This window comes from Scyliorhinus torazame, chromosome 4, assembly GCF_047496885.1.
Source record: "Scyliorhinus torazame isolate Kashiwa2021f chromosome 4, sScyTor2.1, whole genome shotgun sequence".
Taxonomy (NCBI): Eukaryota; Metazoa; Chordata; class Chondrichthyes; order Carcharhiniformes; family Scyliorhinidae; genus Scyliorhinus; species Scyliorhinus torazame.
Window position 1 is genome coordinate 228263118 of NC_092710.1, and position 22846 is coordinate 228285963.

Here is a 22846-nt window from a genome sequence, read left to right on the forward strand (position 1 = left end):
ATTTCCTCCCTCCCTCTCTGCACCCCCACGTTCCCCCTCCCTCTCTGCCCCCCCACATTCTCCCTCCCTTCCACCCCCCTCCTCCCCCCACGTTCCCCCTCACCCTCCCCACGTTCCCCCTCCCCTCCCCTCCCCCCACGTTCCCCCTCCCTTCCCCACCCCCCCACGTTCCCCTCCCTTCCCCCACGTTCCCCCTCCCTTCCCCCTTCCCCCACGTTCCCCCTCCCTCCCCCACCCCCCCACGTTCCCCCTCCCTTCCCCCACCCCCCACGTTCCCCTCCCTTCCCCACCCCCCACGTTCCCCCCACCCCCCACGTTCCCCCCCTCCCCCGCACGTTCCCTCCTCCCCCGCACGTTCCCCCCCTCCCTTCCCCCTCCCCCCACGTTCCCCCCTCCCTTCCCCCTACGTTCCCCCCTCCCCCCACGTTCCCCCTCCCCTCCACTTTCCCCCTCCCCTCCCCCCACGTTCCCCCCTCCCCCCCACATTCCCCCCTCCCCTCCACGTTCCCCCCTCCCCTCCCCCCTCCCCTCCCCCCCACGTTCCCCCCTCCCCCCCACATTCCCCCCTCCCCTCCACGTTCCCCCCTCCCCTCCCCTCCCCCCCACGTTCCCCCCTCCCCTCCCCCCACGTTCCCCCCTCCCGTCCCCTCCCCCCACGTTCCCCCTCCCCTCCCCTCCCCCCACGTTCCCCCCTCCCCGCCCCCCCACGTTCCCCCCTCCCCTCCCCCCCACGTTCCCCCTCCCCTCCCCCCTCCCCTCCCCCCCACGTTCCCGCTCCCCCCCACATCCGCCCTCCCCTCCACGTTCCCCCCTCCCCTCCACGTTCCCCCCTCCCCTCCCCTCCCCCCCACGTTCCCCCCTCCCCTCCCCCCACGTTCCCCCCTCCCGTCCCCTCCCCCCCACGTTCCCCCTCCCCTCCCCTCCCCCCCACGTTCCCCCCTCCCCTCCCCCCACGTTCCCCCCTCCCCTCCCCCCACGTTCCCCCCTCCCCGCCCCCCCACGTTCCCCCTCCCAGCCCCCCCACGTTCCCCTCCCCTCCCCCCCACGTTCCCCCCTCCCCTCCCCCAAGTTCCCCCCTCCCCTCTCCTCCCCCCCACGTTCCCCCCTCCCCTACCCCCCACGTTCCCCCCTCCCCTACCCCCCACGTTCCCCCCTCCCCTCTCCTCCCCCCCACGTTCCCCCCTCCCCTCCCCCCCACGTTCCCCCCCTCCCCTCCCCCCCACGTTCCCCCCTCCCCTCCCCTCCACGTTCCCCCCTCCCCTCCCCCCACGTTCCCCCCTCCCCTCCCCTCCCCCACGTTCCTCCCTCCCCTCCCCTCCCCCCACGTTCCCCCCTCCCCTCCCCTCCCCCCCACGTTCCCCCCTCCCCTCCCCCACGTTCCCCCCTCCCCTCCCCCCCCACGTTCCCCCCTCCCCTCCACTCCCCCCCCACGTTCCCCCCTCCCCTCCCCCCCACGTTCCCCCCTCCCCTCCCCTCCCCCCCACGTTCCCCCCTCCCCTCTCCTCCCCACGTTCCCCCCTCCCCTCTCCTCCCCACGTTCCCCCCCTCCCCTCTCCTCCCCCACGTTCCCCCCTCCCCTCTCCTCCCCCCCACGTTCCCCCCTCCCCTCTCCTCCCCCACGTTCCCCCTCCCCTCTCCTCCCCCCCACGTTCCCCCCTCCCCTCCCCTCCCCCCCACGTTCCCCCCTCCCCTCCCCCAAGTTCCCCCCTCCCCTCTCCTCCCCCCCACGTTCCCCCCTCCCCTACCCCCCACGTTCCCCCCTCCCCTACCCCCCACGTTCCCCCCTCCCCTCTCCTCCCCCCCACGTTCCCCCCTCCCCTACCCCCCACGTTCCCCCCTCCCTCCCCCCCCCCCCACGTTCCCCCCTCCCCTCCCCTCCCCCCCACGTTCCCCCCTCCCCTCCCCTCCCCCCACGTTCCCCCCCCTCCCCTCCCCCCACGTTCCCCCCTCCCCTCTCCTCCCCCCCACGTTCCCCCCTCCCCTCTCCTCCCCCCCACGTTCCCCCCCTCCCCCCCCACGTTCCCCCCTCCCCTCCCTCCCCCCACGTCCCCCCCCCCCCGTCCCCCCTCCCCTCCCCCCACGTTCCCCCCTCCCCTCCCCTCCCCCCCACGTTCCCCCCTCCCCTCCCCCCCCACGTTCCCCCCTCCCCTCCCCCCCACGTTCCCCCCTCCCCTCCACTCCCCCCCCCACGTTCCCCCCTCCCCTCCCCCCACGTTTTCCCCCTCCCCCCCACGTTTCCCCCCTCCCATCCCCCCCACGTTTCCCCCCTCCCCTCCCCCCCACGTTCCCCCCTCCCCTCCCCCCCACGTTCCCCCCTCCCCTCCCCTCCCCCCCCACGTTCCCCCCTCCCCTCCCCTCCCCCCCACGTTCCCCCCTCCCCTCCCCCCACGTTCCCCCCTCCCCTCCCCTCCCCCCACACGTTCCCCCCTCCCCTCCCCCCCACGTTTCCCCCCTCCCCCCCACGTTTCCCCCCTCCCCCCCCCCACGTTTCCCCCCTCCCCTCCCCCCACGTTCCCCCTCCCCTCCCCCCCACGTTCCCCCCTCCCCTCCCCCCCACGTTCCCCCCTCCCCCCCACGTTCCCCCCTCCCCTCCCCTCCCCCCCCACGTTCCCCCTCCCCTCCCCTCCCCTCCCCCCCACGTTTCCCCTCCCCTCCCCCCCACGTTTGCCCCCTCCCCTCCCCCCCACGTTTCCCCCTCCCCTCCCCCCACGTTCCCCCTCCCCTCCCACGTTCCCCCCACGTTCCCCCTCCCCTCCCCCCCACGTTTCCCCCCTCCCCTCCCCCCCACGTTTCCCCCCTCCCCTCCCCCCCCACGTTTCCCCCTCCCCTCCCCCCCACGTTCCCCCTCCCCCCCACGTGCCCCCCTCCCCTCCCCCCACGTTCCCCCCTCCCCTCCCCCCCACGTTCCCCCCTCCCCTCCCCCCACGTTCCCCCCTCCCCTCCCCCCACGTTCCCCCTCCCTCCCCTCCCCCCCACGTTCCCCCCTCCCCTCCCCCCCCCCCACGTTCCCCCCTCCCCTCCCCCCCACGTTCCCCCCCTCCCCTCCCCCCACGTTCCCCCTCCCTCCCCCCCACGTTCCCCCTCCCCTCCCCCCCCACGTTCCCCCTCCCCTCCCCCCCACGTTCCCCCTCCCCCCCACGTTCCCCCTCCCCTCCCCCCACGTTCCTCCCTCCCCTCCCCTCCCCCCCACGTTCCCCCCTCCCCTCCCCTCCCCCCCCCTCCCCCCCACGTCCCCCCTCCCCTCCCCTCCCCCCCACGTTCCCCCCTCCCCTCCCCCCCACGTTCCCCCCCTCCCCTCCCCCCCCCACGTTCCCCCTCCCTCCCTCCCCCCCCCACGTTCCCCCCTCCCTCCCCCCCACCCCTCCCCCCCCCACGTTCCCCCCTCCCCTCCCCCCCACCCTCCCCCCCACGTTCCTCCCTCCCCTCCCTCCCCCACACGTTCCCCCCTCCCCTCCCCCACGTTCCCCCCTCCCCTCCCCCCCACGTTCCCCCCTCCCCTCCCCCCCACGTTCCCCCCTCCCCTCCCCCCCACGTTCCCCCCTCCCTCCACGTTCCCCCTCCCCTCCCCCCACGTTCCCCCCTCCCCTCCCCTCCCCCCACGTTCCCCCCTCCCCTCCCCTCCCCTCCCCCCACGTTCCCCCCTCCCCTCCCCCCCACGTTCCCCCTCCCCTCCCCTCCCCCCCCACGTTCCCCCCTCCCCTCCCCTCCCCCACGTTCCCCCCTCCCCTCCCCTCCCCCCACGTTCCCCCCTCCCCTCCCCTCCCCCCCACGTTCCCCCCTCCCCTCCCCTCCCCTCCCCCCCCACGTTCCCCCTCCCCTCCCCCACGTTCCCCCCTCCCCTCCCCCCACGTTCCCCCCTCCCCTCCCCCCACCCCTCCCCCCACGTTCCCCCCTCCCCCCCACGTTCCCCCCTCCCCTCCCCCCCCCCACGTTCCCCCCTCCCCCCCCCCACGTTCCCCCCTCCCCTCCCCCCCACGTTCCCCCCCACCCTCCCCCCACGTTCCCCCCTCCCCTCCCTCCCCCCCACGTTCCCCCCTCCCCTCCCCTCCCCCCCACGTTCCCCCCTCCCCTCCCCTCCCCCCCACGTTCCCCCTCCCCTCCCCTCCCCCCCACGTTCCCCCCTCCCCTCCCCCCCACGTTCCCCCTCCCCTCCCCTCCCCCCCACGTTCCCCCCTCCCCTCCCCTCCCCCCCCACGTTCCCCCCTCCCCCCCCTCCCCCCCACGTTCCCCCCTCCCCTCCCCTCCCCCCCCACGTTCCCCCCTCCCCCCCCACGTTCCCCCCTCCCCTCCCCTCCCCCCCCACGTTCCCCCCTCCCCTCCCCTCCCCCCTCCCCCCCACGTTCCCCCCTCCCCTCCCCTCCCCCCCACGTTCCCCCCTCCCCTCCCCCCCCACGTTCCCCCTCCCCTCCCCTCCCCCCCCCACGTTCACCCCTCGTTCCCCCCTCCCCTCCCCTCCCCCCACGTTTCCCCCCGCCCCCCCCACGTTCCCCCCTCCCCTCCCCTCCCCTCCCCCCCCACGTTCCCCCTCCCCTCCCCTCCCTCCCCCCCACGTTCCCCCCTCCCCTCCCCCCCACGTTCCCCCCTCCCCTCCCCTCCCCCCCCACGTTCCCCCCTCCCCTCCCCTCCCCCCCACGTTCCCCCCTCCCGTCCCCCCCACGTTCCCCCCTCCCCCTCCCCTCCCCCCCCACGTTCCCCCCTCCCCTCCCCCCCACGTTCCCCCCTCCCCTCCCCCCCACGTTCCCCCCTCCCCTCCCCCCACGTTCCCCCCTCCCCTCCCCCCCACGTTCCCCCCTCCCCTCCCCTCCCCCCACGTTCCCCCCTCCCCTCCCCCTCCCCTCCACGTTCCCCCTCCCCTCCCCCCCACGTTCCCCCCTCCCCTCCCCTCCCCCCCACGTTCCCCCTCCCCTCCCCTCCCCCCCACGTTCCCCCTCCCCTCCCCTCCCCCCCCACGTTCCCCCTCCCCCCCCCACGTTCCCCCCTCCCCTCCCCTCCCCCCCACGTTCCCCCCTCCCCTCCCCTCCCCCCCACGTTCCCCCCTCCCCTCCCCTCCCCCCCCACCCCTCCCCCACGTTCCCCCCTCCCCTCCCCCCCACGTTCCCCCCTCCCCTCCCCCCCCCCACGTTCCCCCTCCCCTCCACGTCCCCCCCTCCCCTCCCCCCCACGTTCCCCCCCCCCTCCCCCCCTCCCCCCCCCCCACGTTCCCCCCTCCCCTCCCCCCCCACGTTCCCCCCTCCCCTCCCCCCCACGTTCCCCCCTCCCCTCCCCCCCACGTTCCCCCCTCCCCTCCCCTCCCCCCCACGTTCCCCCCTCCCCTCCCCTCCCCCCCCACGTTCCCCCCTCCCCCCTCCCCCCCACGTTCCCCCCTCCCCTCCCCCCCCTCCCCCCCACGTTCCCCCCTCCTCTCCCCCCCTCCCCCCCACGTTCCCCCCTCCCCCCCACGTTCCCCCCTCCCCTCCCCCCCACGTTCCCCCCTCCCCTCCCCCCACGTTCCCCCCTCCCCTCCCCCCCACGTTCTCCCCTCCCCTCCCCCCCCACGTTCCCCCCTCCCCTCCCCCCCACGTTCCCCCCCTCCCCTCCCCCCCACGTTCCCCCCCTCCCCTCCCCTCCCCTCCCCCCCACGTTCCCCCCCTCCCCTCCCCTCCCCCCCATGTTCCCCCCTCCCCTCCCTCCCCCCCATGTTCCCCCCTCCCCTCCCCTCCCCCCCACGTTCCCCCCTCCCCTCCCCTCCCCTCCCCCCCACGTTCCCCCCTCCCCTCCCCTCCCCTCCCCCCCACGTTCCCCCCTCCCCTCCCTCCCCTCCCCCCCACGTTCCCCCCTCCCCTCCCCCCCACGTTCCCCCCTCCCCTCCGCCCCACGTTCCCCCCTCACCTCCCCTCCCCCCCACGTCCCCCCCTCCCCTCCCCCCCCACGTTCCCCCCTCCCCTCCCCTCCCCCCCACGTTCCCCCCTCCCCTCCCCTCCCCCCCCACGTTCCCCCCTCCCCTCCCCCCCATGTTCCCCCTCCCCTCCCCCACGTTCCCCCCTCCAATCCCCTCCCCCCCACGTTCCCCCCTCCAATCCCCTCCCCCCCACGTTCCCCCCTCCCCTCCCCTCCCCCCACGTTCCCCCCCTCCCCTCCCCTCCCCCCCACGTTCCCCCCTCCCCTCCCCTCCCCCCCACGTTCCCCCCTCCCCTCCCCTCCCCCCCACGTTCCCCCCTCCCCTCCCCTCCCCCCCACGTTCCCCCTCCCTCCCCTCCCCCCCACGTTCCCCCCTCCCCTCCCTCCCCCCCACGTTCCCCCCTCCCCTCCCCTCCCCCCCACGTTCCCCCCTCCCCTCCCCTCCCCCCCACGTTCCCCCCTCCCCTCCCCTCCCCCCCACGTTCCCCCCTCCCCTCCCCTCCCCCCCACGTTCCCCCCTCCCCTCCCCCCCACGTTCCCCCCCTCCCCTCCCCCCCACGTTCCCCCCTCCCCTCCCCCCCACGTTCCCCCCTCCCCTCCCCCCCACGTTCCCCCCTCCCCTCCCCTCCCCCCCACGTTCCCCCCCTCCCCTCCCCTCCCCCCACGTTCCCCCCACCCCTCCCCTCCCCCCCACGTTCCCCCTCCCCTCCCCTCCCCCCCACGTTCCCCCCTCCCCTCCCCTCCCCCCCACGTTCCCCCCCTCCCCTCCCCTCCCCCCCTCCCCTCCCCCATTCCCCCCTCCCCTCCCCTCCCCCCCACGTTCCCCCCTCCCCTCCCCCCCAAGTTCCCCCCTCCCCTCCCCTCCCCCCCTCCCCCCACGTTCCCCCCTCCCCTCCCCTCCCCCCCACGTTCCCCCCTCCCCTCCCCCCCCACGTTCCCCCCTCCCCTCCCACGTTCCCCCTCCCCTCCCCCCCCACGTTCCCCCCTCCCCTCCCCCCCACGTTCCCCCTCCCCTCCCCTCCCCCCACGTTCCCCCCTCCCCTCCCCTCCCCCCCACGTTCCCCCTCCCCTCCCCTACCCCCACGTTCCCCCCTCCCCTCCCCCCCACGTTCCCCCCTCCCCTCCCCTCCCCCCCACGTTCCCTCCCTCCCCTCCCCTCCCCCCCACGTTCCCCCCCTCCCCTCCCCTCCCCCCCACGTTCCCCCTCCCCTCCCCTCCCCCCCACGTTCCCCCCTCCCCTCCCCTCCACGTTCCCCCCTCCCCTCCCCCTCCCCTCCCCCCCACGTTCCCCTCCCCTCCCCCCCACGTTCCCCCCTCCCCTCCCCTCCCCCCCACGTTCCCCCCTCCCCTCCCCTCCCCCCCTCCCCTCCCCCATTCCCCCCTCCCCTCCCCTCCCCCCCACGTTCCCCCCTCCCCTCCCCCCCAAGTTCCCCCCTCCCCTCCCCTCCCCCCCTCCCCCCACGTTCCCCCTCCCCTCCCCTCCCCCCCACGTTCCCCCCTCCCCTCCCCCCCCACGTTCCCCCCCCCCCCCACGTTCCCCCTCCCCTCCCCCCCCACGTTCCCCCCTCCCCTCCCCCCCACGTTCCCCCTCCCCTCCCCTCCCCCCACGTTCCCCCTCTCCCCTCCCCCTCCCCTCCCCCCACGTTCCCCCTCCCCTCCCCTACCCCCACGTTCCCCCCTCCCCTCCCCCCCACGTTCCCCCCTCCCCTCCCCCCTCCCCCCCACGTTCCCCCCTCCCCTCCCCTCCCCCCCACGTTCCCCCCTCCCCTCCCCTCCCCCCCACGTTCCCCCTCCCCTCCCCTCCCCCCCACGTTCCCCCCTCCCCTCCCCTCCCCCCACGTTCCCCCTCCCTCCCTCCCCTCCCCCCCACGTTCCCCCCTCCCCTCCCCTCCACGTTCCCCCCCTCCCCTCCCCTCCCTCCCCCCCACGTTCCCCTCCCCTCCCCCCCCACGTTCCCCCCTCCCCTCCCTCCACGTTCCCCCTCCCCTCCCCTCCCCCCTCCCCCCACGTTCCCCCTCCCCTCCCCTCCCCCCCACGTTCCCCCCCCCTCCCCTCCCCCCCACGTTCCCCCCCTCCCCTCCCCTCCCCCCCCACGTTCCCCCCTCCCCCCCCCTCCCCTCCCCCCCCACGTTCCCCCTCCCCTCCCCTCCCCCCCCACGTTCCCCCCTCCCCTCCCTCCCCCCCCACGTTCCCCCCTCCCCTCCCCTCCACGTTCCCCCCTCCCCCCCTCACGTTCCCCCCTCCCCTCCCCTCCCCTCCCCCCCACGTTCCCCCCTCCCCTCCCCTCCCCCCCACGTTCCCCCCTCCCCTCCCCCCCACGTTCCCCCCTCCCCTCCCCCCACGTTCCCCCCTCCCCTCCCCCCACGTTCCCCCCTCCCCTCCCCCCCACGTTCCCCCCTCCCCTCCCCTCCCCCCACGTTCCCCCCTCCCCTCCCCTCCCCCCCTCCCCTCCCCCCCCCCCTCCCTCCCCTCCACGTTCCCCCCTCCCCTCCCCCCCACGTTCCCCCCTCCCCTCCCCCCCACGTTCCCCCCTCCCCTCCCCTCCCCTCCCCCCCACATTCCCCCCTCCCCTCCCCCCCTCCCCCCCACGTTCCCCCCTCCCCTCCCCCCCCTCCCCCCCCTCCCCCCCACGTTCCCCCCTCCCCTCCCCCCCACGTTCCCCCCTCCCCCCACGTTCCCCCCTCCCCCCCACGTTCCCCCCCTCCCCCCCCCTCCCCCCCACGTTCCCCCCTCCCCTCCCCTCCCCCCCACGTTCCCCCCTCCCCCCCTCCCCCCACGTTCCCCTCTCCCCTCCCCCCCACGTTCCCCCCTCCCCTCCCCCCCACGTTCCCCCCTCCCCTCCCCTCCCCCCCCCCCCACTCCCCCCCTCCCCCCCACGTTCCCCCCTCCCCTCCCCTCCCCCCCACGTTCCCCCCTACGTTCCCCCCCCTCCTCCCCTCCCCCCCACGTTCCCCCCCTCCTCCCCTCCCCCCCACGTTCCCCCCCCCCTCCCCTCCCCCCACGTTCCCCCCCTCCTCCCTCCCCCCCACGTTCCCCCCCCCTCCTCCCCTCCCCCCCACGTTCCCCCCCCTCCTCCCCTCCCCCCCACGTTCCCCCCCTCCCCTCCCCCCACGTTCCCCCCCTCCCCTCCCCTCCCCCCACGTTCCCCCCCCTCCTCCCCTCCCCCCCACGTTCCCCCCACGTTCCCCCCCCTCCTCCCTCCCCCCACGTTCCCCCCCCTCCTCCCCTCCCCCCACGTTCCCCCCCTCCTCCCCTCCCCCCCACGTTCCCCCCCCTCCTCCCCTCCCCCCCACGTTCCCCCCCTCCTCCCCTCCCCCCCACGTTCCCCCCCCTCCTCCCCTCCCCCCCACGTTCCCCCCCCCTCCTCCCCTCCCCCCCACGTTCCCCCCCCTCCTCCCCACGTTCCCCCCCCTCCTCCCCTCCCCCCACGTTCCCCCCCCTCCTCCCCTCCCCTCCTCCCCTCCCCCCCACGTTCCCCCCCCTCCTCCCCTCCCCCCCACGTTCCCCCCCCTCCTCCCCTCCCCCCCACGTTCCCCCCCTCCTCCCCTCCCCCCCACGTTCCCCCCCCTCCTCCCCACGTTCCCCCCCCTCCTCCCCTCCCCCCCACGTTCCCCCCCCTCCTCCCCTCCCCCCACGTTCCCCCCCCTCCTCCCCTCCCCCCCACGTTCCCCCCCCTCCTCCCCTCCCCCCCACGTTCCCCCCCCTCCTCCCCTCCCCCCCACGTTCCCCCCCCTCCTCCCCTCCCCCCCACGTTCCCCCCCCTCCTCCCCTCCCCCCCACGTTCCCCCCCTCCTCCCCACGTTCCCCCCCCTCCTCCCCTCCCCCCCACGTTCCCCCCCCTCCTCCCCTCCCCCCCACGTTCCCCCCCTCCTCCCCTCCCCCCCACGTTCCCCCCCCTCCTCCCCTCCCCCCCACGTTCCCCCCCCTCCTCCCCTCCCCCCCACGTTCCCCCCCCTCCTCCCCTCCCCCCCACGTTCCCCCCCCCTCCTCCCCTCCCCCCCACGTTCCCCCCCCTCCTCCCCTCCCCCCCACGTTCCCCCCCCTCCTCCCCTCCCCCCACGTTCCCCCCCTCCTCCCCTCCCCCCCACGTTCCCCCCCTCCTCCCCTCCCCCCCACGTTCCCCCCCCTCCTCCCCTCCCCCCCCTCCTCCCCTCCCCCCCACGTTCCCCCCCCTCCTCCCCTCCCCCCCACGTTCCCCCCCCTCCTCCCCTCCCCCCCACGTTCCCCCCCCTCCTCCCCTCCCCCCCACGTTCCCCCCCCCCACGTTCCCCCCCCTCCTCCCCTCCCCCCCACGTTCCCCCCCTCCCCTCCCCTCCCCCCCACGTTCCCCCCTCCCCTCCCCTCCCCCCCACGTTCCCCCCTCCCTCCCCCCCACGTTCCCCCCTCCCCTCCCCTCCCCCCCACGTTCCCCCCCTCCCCTCCCCTCCCCCCCACGTTCCCCCCTCCCCTCCCCCCCACGTTCCCCCCTCCCCTCCCCCCCACGTTCCCCCTCCCCTCCCCCCCCACGTTCCCCCCTCCCCTCCCCCCCACGTTCCCCCCTCCCCTCCCCCCTCCCCTCCCCCCCCACGTTCCCCCCTCCCCTCCCCCCCACGTTCCCCCCTCCCCTCCCCCCCACGTTCCCCCCTCCCCTCCCCCCTCCCCTCCCCCCCACGTTCCCCCCTCCCCTCCCCCCCCCTCCCCCCCCCCACGTTCCCCCCTCCCCTCCCCCCCTCCCCTCCCCCCCACGTTCCCCCCCCCCCTCCCCCTCCCCCCCACGTTCCCCCCCTCCCCCTCCCCCCCACGTCCCCCCCCCCTCCCCTCCCCCCCACGTTCCCCCCTCCCCTCCCCCCCACGTTCCCCCCTCCCCTCCCCCCCCACGTTCCCCCCTCCCCTCCCCCCCACGTTCCCCCCTCCCCTCCCCCCCACGTTCCCCCCTCCCCTCCCCCCCACGTTCCCCCCTCCCCTCCCCCCCACGTTCCCCCCTCCCCTCCCCCCCACGTTCCCCCCTCCCCTCCCCCCCACGTTCCCCCTCCCCTCCCCCCCACGTTCCCCCCTCCCCTCCCCCCCACGTTCCCCCCTCCCCTCCCCCCCACGTTCCCCCCTCCCCTCCCCTCCCCCCCACGTTCCCCCCTCCCCTCCCCCCCACGTTCCCCCCTCCCCTCCACGTTCCCCCCTCCCCTCCCCCCCACGTTCCCCCCTCCCCTCCCCTCCCCCCCACGTTCCCCCCTCCCCTCCCCCCCACGTTCCCCCCTCCCCTCCCCCCCACGTTCCCCCCTCCCCTCCCCCCCACGTTCCCCCCTCCCCTCCCCTCCCCCCCACGTTCCCCCCTCCCCTCCCCTCCCCCCCACGTTCCCCCCTCCCCTCCCCCCCACGTTCCCCCCTCCCCTCCCCCCCACGTTCCCCCCTCCCCTCCCCCCCCACGTTCCCCCCTCCCCTCCCCCCCACGTTCCCCCCTCCCCTCCCCCCCACGTTCCCCCCTCCCCTCCCCTCCCCCCCACGTTCCCCCCTCCCCTCCCCTCCCCCCCACGTTCCCCCCTCCCCTCCCCTCCCCCCCACGTTCCCCCCTCCCCTCCCCCCCCACGTTCCCCCCTCCCCTCCCCCCCACGTTCCCCCCTCCCCTCCCCCCCACGTTCCCCCCTCCCCTCCCCTCCCCCCCACGTTCCCCCCTCCCCTCCCCCCCACGTTCCCCCCTCCCCTCCCCCCCACGTTCCCCCCTCCCCTCCCCCCCACGTTCCCCCCTCCCCTCCCCTCCCCCCCACGTTCCCCCCTCCCCTCCCCCCCACGTTCCCCCCTCCCCTCCCCCCCACGTTCCCCCCTCCCCTCCCCCCTCCCGTTCCCCCCTCCCCCCCACATTCCCGCCTCCCCTCCCCCCACGTTCCCCCCTCCACCCCCCACGATCTCTGGGGTCCCCCCGATCTCTCTCTTACCGTCATAATAATAACAAACTTTCTTCTTCCCGGCTCCCTGAGTCAGCGCCATGACAGCCGCGCGAGAGTGTGCTCGGTCAGCACCACCGCCCGGGAGGGGGAGCCGTGAATACAGATCCAAATACCAGCCGCAGTGATGGTCGATGCGAGCCGGGGACCGCAGTGATGGTCGATGCGAGCCGGGGACCGCACGGCTGTCTCATCTGCTCGGCCCCCTCTTCACTGATCCCGCCGCCCTGGCAAGAAATTGTGGCTGTTTACCGCACCACTTATCCCCCTCTCTCCCAGTGGAACAGTCTCCCGGGCGCGCCCGCGCTGTGGGGCGCGGGCTGCGCAGGGCACGCGCGTTGGCGGGCGCGCGCGCTGTGAGGAGCTGTGTCTAGCATGAGACAATAATAATTCCCCTGTGCCGTCCAGAGTAGTTGAATACGTTAATCACGGGCAAAGCAGCTTTTTAATCATAATGTCGCAGGAAATGAGGCGCAAACATGCGCCAGTGGTCAAATGTCATTCTTTTGTTTCTGCACCCTTATACTAACTTGGCTCTTTCCGCAAATCACGTATTGGGTTTTGCAAAAGAATGGAAAGTTCTACAAATATAATGCTGTTAATTATCATCTTTAATTTCCAACCTTGCTCTCATAGCAGAATAGGGAGTCACGGTGCAACAGTAGTTAGCGCTGCTGCCTCACAGCGCCAGGGACCTGGCTTCAATTCTGGTCTTGGGTGACTGTGTGACGTTTGCATGTTCTCCCATATCTGTGTGGGTTTCCTTCGGGTGCTCCAGTTTCCTCCCACACTCCAAAGTTGTTCAGGTTAGGTGGATTGACCATGTTAAATTACCCTTAGTGTCCAAAGATGTGCAGGATAAGTGTGGTTATGGATATAGAGCGGTACAGTGGGCTTGAGTAGAGTGCTCTTTCAGAGGATCGGTGCAGAATTAAAAACATAAGAACTAGAAGCAGGAGTAGGCCACCTGGCCCCCTCGAGCTTGCTTCAATATTCAATAAGATCATGGCTGATCTTTTTATGGACTCATACGTTCCCCCCTCCCCCCACGTTCCCCCCTGTTCTCTGATTTACTGTTCAAAAATCTATCGATCTTTGCCTTACCAACATTCAACGAGGTAGCCTCAACTGCTTCACTGGGCAGGGAATTCCACAGATTTACAGCTCTTTTGGTGAAGAAGTTCTTCCTCAACTCAGTCCAAAATCTGCTCCCCCTTCTTTTGAGGCTATGTCCCCTAGTCCTAGTTTCACCCACCAGTAGAAACAACCTCCCTGCTTCTATTTTATCTATTCCCTTTGTAACTTTATATGTTTCTATAAAGTCCCCCCTCATTCTTCTAAATTCCAATGAGTATAGTTTGTAGCACACAAAGACTCCGTGAGACGAATAGAGTGAAGTCGATGAGGCTTTATTAAGCGTGTCTGTTTCCCCAGCAGCTCGATAGTAAACTGGCCGGCAGGGGAAGGCACCGGCTTCTTATACTTCGCCTTCAGGGCGGAGCTTGAGGTCAACGGCCAACCAGGACCCGGGATCTGTCAGCCAATGACATTAGGGCTTCCAGTCCCACATGACCCCCAATACATACTACCACATTCACCCCTTGTCAAAAATGAACCCGGCGGGGTGATGCTTCGTATGGTGGTAAGGGTTGACAGGGCTGGTCCTGGGAGGATAGAACAGTTACATGGTAGTACAGTATTGGACAGTATCGTCCTGTTACAACTATATACAGAGGGTATAGGAAAAACAAAATGTTCATTGGACAGTCCATCTTTGTTTTACATCGACGCCACGAGTCGGTCGGGCGGTCTGGTCGTCCGTGTCGATCGCCTCGGCCCCGGCGGTGGTGGTGGTGCTTGTACCAGTGTTGTCGCCTCCGGGAGCCGCACGATTTCAGCTGTCGGTGCAAAGGGGAGGGGGACTGATCCTCCTGGGAAGGGGGCGGTCGCGGGGTGCGGCGGTGGCAGGAAGGGGGGCGGTTGGGTTGATGGTGTCGGGGGGGTGTGCGTGGTGCCGGCGGGCGCCAGATCCCGCAGGGAGACCGTGTCCTGTCGGCCGTCGGGGTACTCCACGTAGGCGTACTGGGGGTTTGCGTGGAGGAGGTGAACCCTTTCGACCAACGGGTCCGCCTTATGTGCCCGCACGTGCTTTCGGAGCAGGATGGGTCCTGGGGCCGCCAGCCAGGTCGGCAGCGACGTTCCAGAGGAGGACCTCCTAGGGAAGACAAGGAGACGCTGGTGAGGCGTTTGATTAGTGCTTGTACATAATAACGACCGGATGGAATGGAGAGCGTCCGGGAGGACCTCCTGCCACCGTGAAACTGGGAGGCCTTCCAGACCGTGCCGTTCTCCCTTTCTACTTGCCCGTTCCCCCGGGGGTTGCAGCTGGTCGTCCTGCTTGAGGCTATGCCCTTGCTGAGCAGGAACTGGCGCAGCTCGTCACTCATGAAAGAGGACCCCCTGTCGCTGTGGACGTATGCGGGGTAACCGAACAGCGTGAAGATGCTGTTCAGGGCTTTAATGGCTGTGGCCGCGGTCATGTCGGAGCAGGGAATGGCAAAAGGGAAGCGGGAGTATTCGTCCACTACATTAAGGAAATACGCGTTGCGGTCGGTGGAGGGGAGGGGCCCTTTGAAATCGAGACTGAGGCGTTCAAAGGGGCGGGAAGCCTTAATCAGGTGCGCTCCATCTGGCCTGAAAAAATGCGGCTTGCATTCCGCGCAGATGTGGCAGTCCCTTGTGACTGTACGGACCTCCTCTAAAGAGTATGGGAGATTGCGGGACTTGATGAAGTGGTAAAACCGAGTGACCCCCGGGTGGCAGAGGTCCTCGTGGAGGGTTTGGAGGCGGTCAATTTGTGCGTTGGCACATGTGCCGCGGGATAGGGCATCGGACGGCTCGTTCAGCTTTCCGGGCCGGTACAAGATCTCATAGTTGAAGGTGGAGAGCTCGATCCTCCACCTTAAGATCTTGTCATTTTTAATCTTGCCCCGCTGTGCATTATCGAACATGAAGGCTACCGACCGTTGGTCAGTGAGGAGAGTGAATCTCCTGCCGGCCAGGTAATGCCTCCAATGTCGCACAGCTTCCACTATGGCTTGGGCTTCCTTTTCCACTGAGGAGTGGCGGATTTCTGAGGCGTGGAGGGTTCGGGAGAAGAAGGCCACGGGTCTGCCCGCTTGGTTAAGGGTAGCCGCTAGAGCTACGTCGGAGGCGTCGCTCTCGACCTGGAAGGGGAGGGACTCGTCGATGGCGCGCATCGTGGCCTTTGCGATGTCCGCTTTGATGCGGCTGAACGCCTGGCAAGCCTCTGTCAACAGAGGGAAGGTCGTGGTCTGTATTAGGGGGCGGGCCTTGTCTGCGTACTGGGGAAGCCACTGGGGCGTAGTACGAAAAGAACCCCAGGCAGCGTTTCAGGGCTTTTGGGCAGTGCGGGAGGGGAAATTCCATGAGTGCGCGCATACGTTCGGGGTCGGGGCCTATTATCCCATTGCGCACTATGTAGCCCAGAATGGCTAGCCGATCGGTGCTAAAAACGCACTTGTCCTCGTTGTACGTGAGGTTCAAGGCTTTGGCGGTCTGGAGGAATTTTTGGAGGTTGGCGTCGTGGTCCTGCTGATCGTGGCCGCAGATGGTTACATTGTCGAGGTACGGGAACGTGGCCCGTAACCCATGTTGATCAACCATTCGGTCCATCTCCCGTTGGAAGACCGAGACCCCGTTTGTGACGCCAAAAGGGACCCGTAGGAAATGGTATAATCGCCCGTCTGCCTCGAAGGCTGTGTACTTGCGGTCACTTGGGCGGATGGGGAGCTGATGGTAGGCGGACTTGAGGTCCACGGTGGAGAAGAGTTTATACTGGGCAATCCGATTGACCATGTCGGATATGCGGGGGAGAGGGTACGCGTCTAGTTGTGTGTACCTGTTGATGGTCTGGCTATAGTCAATGACCATCCTTTGTTTCTCCCCTGTCTTCACTACTACCACCTGCGCTCTCCAGGGACTATTGCTGGCCTGGATTATGCCCTCCTTTAGTAGCCGCTGGACTTCGGACCGAATGAAGGTCCGGTCCTGGGCGCTGTACCGTCTGCTCCTAGTGGCGACGGGTTTGCAATCCGGGGTGAGGTTCGCAAACAAGGACGGGGGTTGCACCTTGAGGGTGGCGAGGCCGCAGATAGTGAGTGGGGGTATGGGGCCGCTGAATTTAAACGTAAGGCTCTGTAGGTTACATTGGAAATCTAAGCCCAGCAAGGTGGGGGCACAGAGTTGGGGAAGGACGTTAAGTTTGTAGTCTTTGAATTCCCTCCCCTGTACTGTTAGGGTAACTATGCAGAATCCCTGGATCTGTACGGAGTGGGATCCTGCAGCTAGGCAAATCTTTTGTGCGCTGGGGTAGGTAGTTAAGGAACAGCGTCTTACCGTGTCGGGGTCTATAAAACTTTCCGTGCTCCCGGAGTCGACTAGGCATGGCGTCTCGTGGCCGTTAATTAGGACCGTTGTCGTCATCGTCTGGAGAGTCCGGGGCCGAGACTGATCGAGCGTAACCGAAGCGAGCCGTGGTTGTACTAGTGGGGTGGGGTCCGTTGTTGCCGTCCAAGGTGGCGTCGGGGATGGACAAAATGGCCGCCCCCATACATCGCACGTGGCTGAGGGGTCACAAGATGGCGTCGGGGGTGGACAAAATGGCCGCCCCCATGCGTCGTACAGGTCGGGGGCGGTCCAAGATGGCGGCGCCCCTCCTCCCCTCGTGGTGGTCGGGACCCAAAATGGCGGCGTCTGCGGGTCGCACAACGGCGCCCCTCCTCCCCTCGTGGTGGTCGGGACCCAAAATGGCGGCGTCTGCGGGTCGCACATGGTGTGCTGGGGGGTCTGGGGAGCGCTAGGACCGCGCGGAGTTCCTTCACTGCGAGCGCCAGGGCCGCAGGCGCTAGGACCGTGCGGAGTTCCTTCACTGCGAGCGCCAGGGCTGCGGGCGCTAGGACCGCGCGGAGCTCCCTCGCCGGGGACAGCGGTGGTCGGGGCCCAAGTCGGCGGCGCCGGCGGGTCAGGCGTGGGGCCGCGAGCGCAAGGAGCGCGAGGAGCTCCCTCACCGGGGACAGCGGTGGTCGGGGTCCAGGTAGGTGGCGCCGGCGGGTCAGGCGTGGGGCGCGGGACGGGGGTGAGGGTGGCGTTCGGGACGCGAAAAACCCCTTCCTCTCCGTGGAGAGTGTTGGCCGGCACCCAAATCGGGAGCGCCGGCGGCGGGTCGTACATGGGCTGCGGGGAGGGGGGTTGGGGAGCGTAGGCGGCGTGCAGGGCTCCCAGTTCTCCCGGGGCCGCGGTGGTCGGGACCCAGTGCGGCTGCGCCTGCGGGTCGCACATGGCGTGCTGGGGGGGGTTGGGAGGCATAGACTGCTTGTAGGGCTCCTTGTGGCCCCGGGACGGCGGCGACCTCGCGGGATCGGCACACCACCGCATAGTGGCCCTTTTTCCCGCAGCTTTTGCAGATGGCTGCGCGGGCCGGACAGCGTTGTCGGGGGTGCTTCGCCTGGCCGCAGAAATAACAGTGGGCGCCCCCGGTGCGACTCGGCGTTTGGACTGCGCAAGCCTGTGGGGTGTCCGGGGGGGGGTAGGGGGTTTGCCGCGACGGGTACGTACGGGGCCCAATGGCCTGCCGCGCGGTCGGGGCCGTAGGTGCGGGTATTACGCGCGGCCACGTCTAGGGAGGCTGCTAGGGCCCGTGCCTCTGAGAGTCCTAGCGACTCTTTTTCTAGAAGTCTTTGGCGGATTTGGGAGGATTGCATACCTGCCACAAAAGCGTCGCGCATTAACATGTCCGTATGTTCGTTTGCATTCACCGACGGGCAGCTGCAGGCTCGTCCCAAAATCAGCAGCGCGGCGTAGAACTCGTCCATCGATTCTCCGGGAGCTTGCCGTCTTGTCGCGAGCTGGTAGCGAGCGTAGATTTGGTTAACTGGGCGAACGTAGAGATTTCTCAGTGCTGTGAACGCCGTCTGGAAATCGTCGGTGTCTTCAATGAGGGTGAAAATCTCCGTGCTCACCCTCGAGTGCAGGACCTGCAGTTTTTGTTCGTCTGAGACTCGGCCTGTGGTCGATCTGATGTAGGCCTCGAAGCAAGTCTGCCAGTGTTTGAAGGATGCTGCCGCATTCACTGCGTGGGGGCTGATCCTCAGGCATTCTGGAATGATCCTGAGCTCCATAGTCCTTTTTAGGCACGCTTAATAAATTGTAGCGCACAAAGACTCCGTGAGACGAATAGAGTGAAGTCGATGAGGCTTTATTAAGTGTGTCTGTTCCCCAGCAGCCCGATAGTAAACTGGCCTGCGGGGGAAGGCACCGGCTTCTTATACTTCGCCTTCAGGGCGGAGCTTGAGGTCAACGGCCAACCAGGACCCGGGATCTGTCAGCCAATGACATTAGGGCTTCCAGTCCCACATGACCCCCAATACATACTACCACATAGTTCAAGTCTACTTAGTCTCTCCTCATAAGCTAAACCTCTCAACTCCAGAATCAATCTAGTGAATCTCCTCCACCCCCTCCAGTGCCACATCCTTTCTCAAGTAAGACCAAAACTACACAGTATTCCAGATGTGGCCTCACCAAGCACCCTATATAGCTGCAACATAACCTCCCTGTTTTTAAATTCCATCCCTCTAACAATAAGGATAACATTCTTTTTGACTTCTTAATTACCTTCTGCACCTGTAAACCAACTTCTTGCGATTCATGCACAAGGACACAGCAGGTCCCTCTGTACAGCAGCATGCTGCAATTTTTTACCATTTAAATAATAGTCCATGTTGCTGTTATACCAAAATGGATGACCTCACATTTACCAACATAATAATCTTTATTAGTGTCACAAGTAGGCTTACATTAACACTGCAATGAAGTTACAGTGAAAATTCCCCAGTCGCCACACTCCGGCACCTGTTCAGGTACACTGAGGGAGAATTCAGAATGTCCAATTCACCAAACAAGCACGTCTTTCAGGACTTGTGGGAGGAAATCAAAGCACCAGGAGGTAACCCAGGCTGACACATACAGACTACGCACAGACAGTGACCCAACCTGGGAATCGAACCCAGGTCCCTGGCGCTGTGAAGCAACAGTGCTAACCACTGTGCTACCACGGCAACCATTGTACTCCATCTGCCAGACCCTTACCCACTCACTTAAACTATCTATAAACCCTTTGCAGACTTTCAGTGTCCTCTGCACCATTTGCTCTACCACTCATCTTTGTGTCATCTGCAAACTTTGACACATTACAATTCATCCCCAGCTCCAAATCATTTATGTAAATTGGAAACGAATACGGTCCCAACACTGATCTCTGAGGGTCACCACGAACCATTGATCACCAATCAGAAAAACACCCATTTATCCCCACTCTTTGCTTTCTGTTAGTTAACCAATCCTCTATTGACGCTGATACATTACCTGTAACACCATGCACCTTAATCTTTTGTGCGGCACCTTGTCGAATGATTTTTGAAAATTCAGATACACCTCGTCCACCCGTTCCACATTGTCCACCGTGCTCGCGATGTCCTCAAAGAAATCCACTAAATCAGTTAAACATGACCTGCCTTTCATGAACCCTTGCTGCGTCCGTCCAATGGGACAATTTCTATCCAGATGTCTCGCTATTTCTTCCTTGATAGATTCAAACATTTTCCCCACTACCGAAGTTAAGCTAAGCGGGCTATAGTTATCCGCCTTTGTCAACCTCCTTTTTTAAATAGTGGAGTCACATTTGCTGTTTTCTAATCTGCTGTAACCACCCAGAGTCCAGCGAATTTAGGTAAATTACCACGAGCGCATTTGCTATTTCCCCGGCCATCTCTTTTAGTACCCTGGGATGTATTCCATCAGGGAGAGGAGACTTGTCTACCTTTCGCCCCATTAGCTTGCCCAACCTCTTTAGTGATAATGATCGCTTCTGGGTTCTCACCTGCCATAGCCTCCTTGCCATGAATTATTGGCATGTTATTTGTGTCTTCCACTGTGAAGACTGACACATAATATCTGTTAAATACCTGTTAAATAGGGGCAGCATGGTTGCACAAGTGGATAGCACTGTGGCTTCACAGTGCCAGGGTCCCAGGTTCGACTCCCCGCTGGGTCACTGTCTGTGCGGAGTTTGCACGTTCTCCCCGTGCCTGAGTGAGTTTCCTCTGGGTTGACCATGATAAATTGCCCTTAGTGACCAAAAAGGTTAGGAGGAGTTATTGGGTTACGGGGATAGGGTGGAAGTGAGGGCTTAAGTGGGTCGGTGCAGACTCGATGGGCCGAATGGCCTCCTTCTGCACTGTATGTTCTATGTTCTAAATGCCTTGGCCATTTCTATAATTCTATAGAGGGTTATGGGCCAAGTGCGGGCAACTGGGACTAGCTTAATGGTAAAAACTGGGCGGCATGGACTGGTTGGGCCGAAGGGCCTGTTTCCATGCTGTAAACGTTTTCCCATTATTAAATTTCCCCTTCTCACCCACTAAAGGAACAATGTTGACCTTAGCCACTCTTTTTCATTTTATATATGTGTTGAAGCGTTTGCTATCTGTTTTTATATTCTGAGCTAGTTTACTCTCATAATCTATTTTACTTTCCTTTACAACTTTTTTCGTGGCTTGCTGTTGACATTTAAAAAAAATGTTTTTATTAGGTTTTATACATGATATATTTACAAATGTACACACGGAGAAACAAAAAAACCCAGAGGAAGCATATATAAAAAGAAACAAAGAAACATTTTTCTCCCCCCTTCTCTTTTTTTTAATACAAAACAAGCAAAACAAAACCTGGTGGAAGGGGCACCTGGGTGGTGGCCCTGATGTCATTTGCATCTCTTTTAAAAAAATATTTTTATTCTCCTTTTTCACATTTTCTCCCAAATTTACACCCACCAACAATAAACAATAATCAGTAATGAATATGTCAATCCCCATATCAATAACAACAATCCCATCCTCGCACCAAACCCCAAACATTAGACCACATGTGTCATGATATTCAGATAAACATCATGGTGCAAACATACATACACACTGATGGACAGATCAACGGACCAATCAATACCCACACAACATCACAGCCAATCACAGGCAAGAGCATACACACTATAAAACGGGGAACACAACACTTCCCGGGCTTTCCAGCAGGAGACAGCTCAGGGCACAGAGCTCACAGCAAGCCACTCAGACATTCACCATGTGCTGAGTGCTTCTCCAAGATAGTGTTAGGGCTAGGTACACAGGTCAGAGGGTAATGAACGAACCACAGTAACCAGTTTACAGATGTTGTTATTGTTAGTAATAAAACTGAGTTGTACCATCCGCAACCGTGTTGGTTCGTCTATGTAGCAGAGCACCCAACACGACATAGTACCAGGATTGGAACCCAGTAACTGTGAGACCTACCTACGCACCTTAAGGAATCCGCCATCCTACGCCATGGACACCATCAATCCGCCGCAGCCGCTCCAAATCGCTGGAAACCTCGGCGTCAACTGGAAGCTGTTTAAACCGCACTTCCAGTTCTTCCTAGGAGTCACAGAAAGGGAGAATGCTTCGGACACCAGGAAAATCGCCCTCCTCCTCTCCACGGCAGGGCAACACGCCACCCACATCTACAACTCCCTGGTGTTCGCGGAAGGTGAGGACAAGACGAAGTACAAGAGTACAAGTCTCAAACTCGAGCAACACTTCAGCGTCGAGGTAAATGAGAGTTTCGAGAGGTACCTCTTCCAGCAGCGCCTGCAGGGTAAGGATGAGCCCTTTCAATCTTTCCTAACACATTTCCGTATCCTCGCGCAGTCCTGCGGTTACGAGGCCACCTCCGACTCCATGATTCGGGACCAGATTGTTTTTGGGATCACCTCGGGCACCCTATGCCAGCAGCTCCTCAAAATTAAAAGCCTCACCCTATCCACCGCCATCGAAGCCTGCGTCCTCCATGAAAATGCGACCAGCCGCTACTCCCAATTCCAGGCGGCCGAATCGGCACGGCAGGGGTCCTACGTGGCCGAATCGTCAAGGCAGGGGTCCTACGAGGCCGAGCGGGTCCAGGCGATCGAGTTCCTCCCGGCCCACGGCCCGGACAAGGGCGGCCATTTCACACGCTCTCCCGCGCTTGTACGCACCAAAAGAGACGTCGACGCAGAGGGACGTGACGCGTAGGCGCGCTCTACGCAGGACCGAATTGCGCATGCGCGATGGTGCAACGAACGCCATGACGACACGGCATGCGGCAACTGTGGATCCGCACATTTAAAGGGGCAATGTCCGGCCAAGAGCCGACAATGCCTCCGCTGTGACAAGATGGGCCACTACGCTGCCTGCTGTCGAGCAACTCAACCTGCCAACGCTCCCCAATTCCGACAGCCTCGCAGGGACGTGCGGACCATTCAGCCTCCGTACTCCGAGGCATACCCGAATGATTTACAAACCAGTGATACAGACGACCGGGAAGCCTTCCGTGTTGCGGTCATTGACAGGAACCAGATGTCTCCAAGCAGAACCCACCAGCCAATGCCAGTGAACAGTGTCAATCTGGGTGATGAATGGTGTGCCACCCGAACGGTCAACCGATCACCAATAACATTCCGTTTGGACACTGGTGCCTCCGCCAACCTAATAGCATGGTCAGCCTTCTACGCCTTGAAGGTCCGACCACCAATTTGGCCATCCCGTTGTAAGATGGTCGACTACAACGGAAACGTTATCCCGGCCATGGGATCCTGCCAGATCCAGGTGACACACAATACATACACGGCCACACTGGTCCTTCGAGATAGTTGGATCATCGAAGGACTCCCTGTTAGGCGCACAGGCGTGCAAGGTTCTCCACCTCGTTCAGCAGGTACAGCTGTCTCCAGAAGGCACATCAGACTTCCCGGATGCAGAATTTAGGGCACGGCTCCACTCGCTCCTCGCCCACAACCAGGAGGCATTCGAGGGCATGGGCACACTGCCCTATACCTACAGAATACGGCTCAAACCGGATGCCACCCCGGTCATTCACGCACCTCGCAGAGTCCCAGCACCACT

At 66.5% G+C, this 22846-nt stretch overlaps 1 protein-coding gene across 2 annotated transcripts in view; it reads right to left on the reverse strand.

Annotated features, from left to right (window-relative positions):
• LOC140410797 (histone deacetylase 2) overlaps nucleotides 1–12037 on the reverse strand; it is a 118711-nt gene extending 106674 nt beyond the window's left edge. Inside the window, exon 1 of one of the 2 annotated variants that reach the window (XM_072499418.1) lies at nucleotides 11784–12037. In XM_072499418.1, the coding sequence (XP_072355519.1) occupies nucleotides 11784–11835 (52 nt within the window). In that variant the 5' untranslated portion in view covers nucleotides 11836–12037. The remainder of the gene's footprint in view (nucleotides 1–11783) is intronic. The other variant, XM_072499419.1, reaches the window with a different exon arrangement.
• Nucleotides 12038–22846: the final 10809 nt, after the last annotated feature.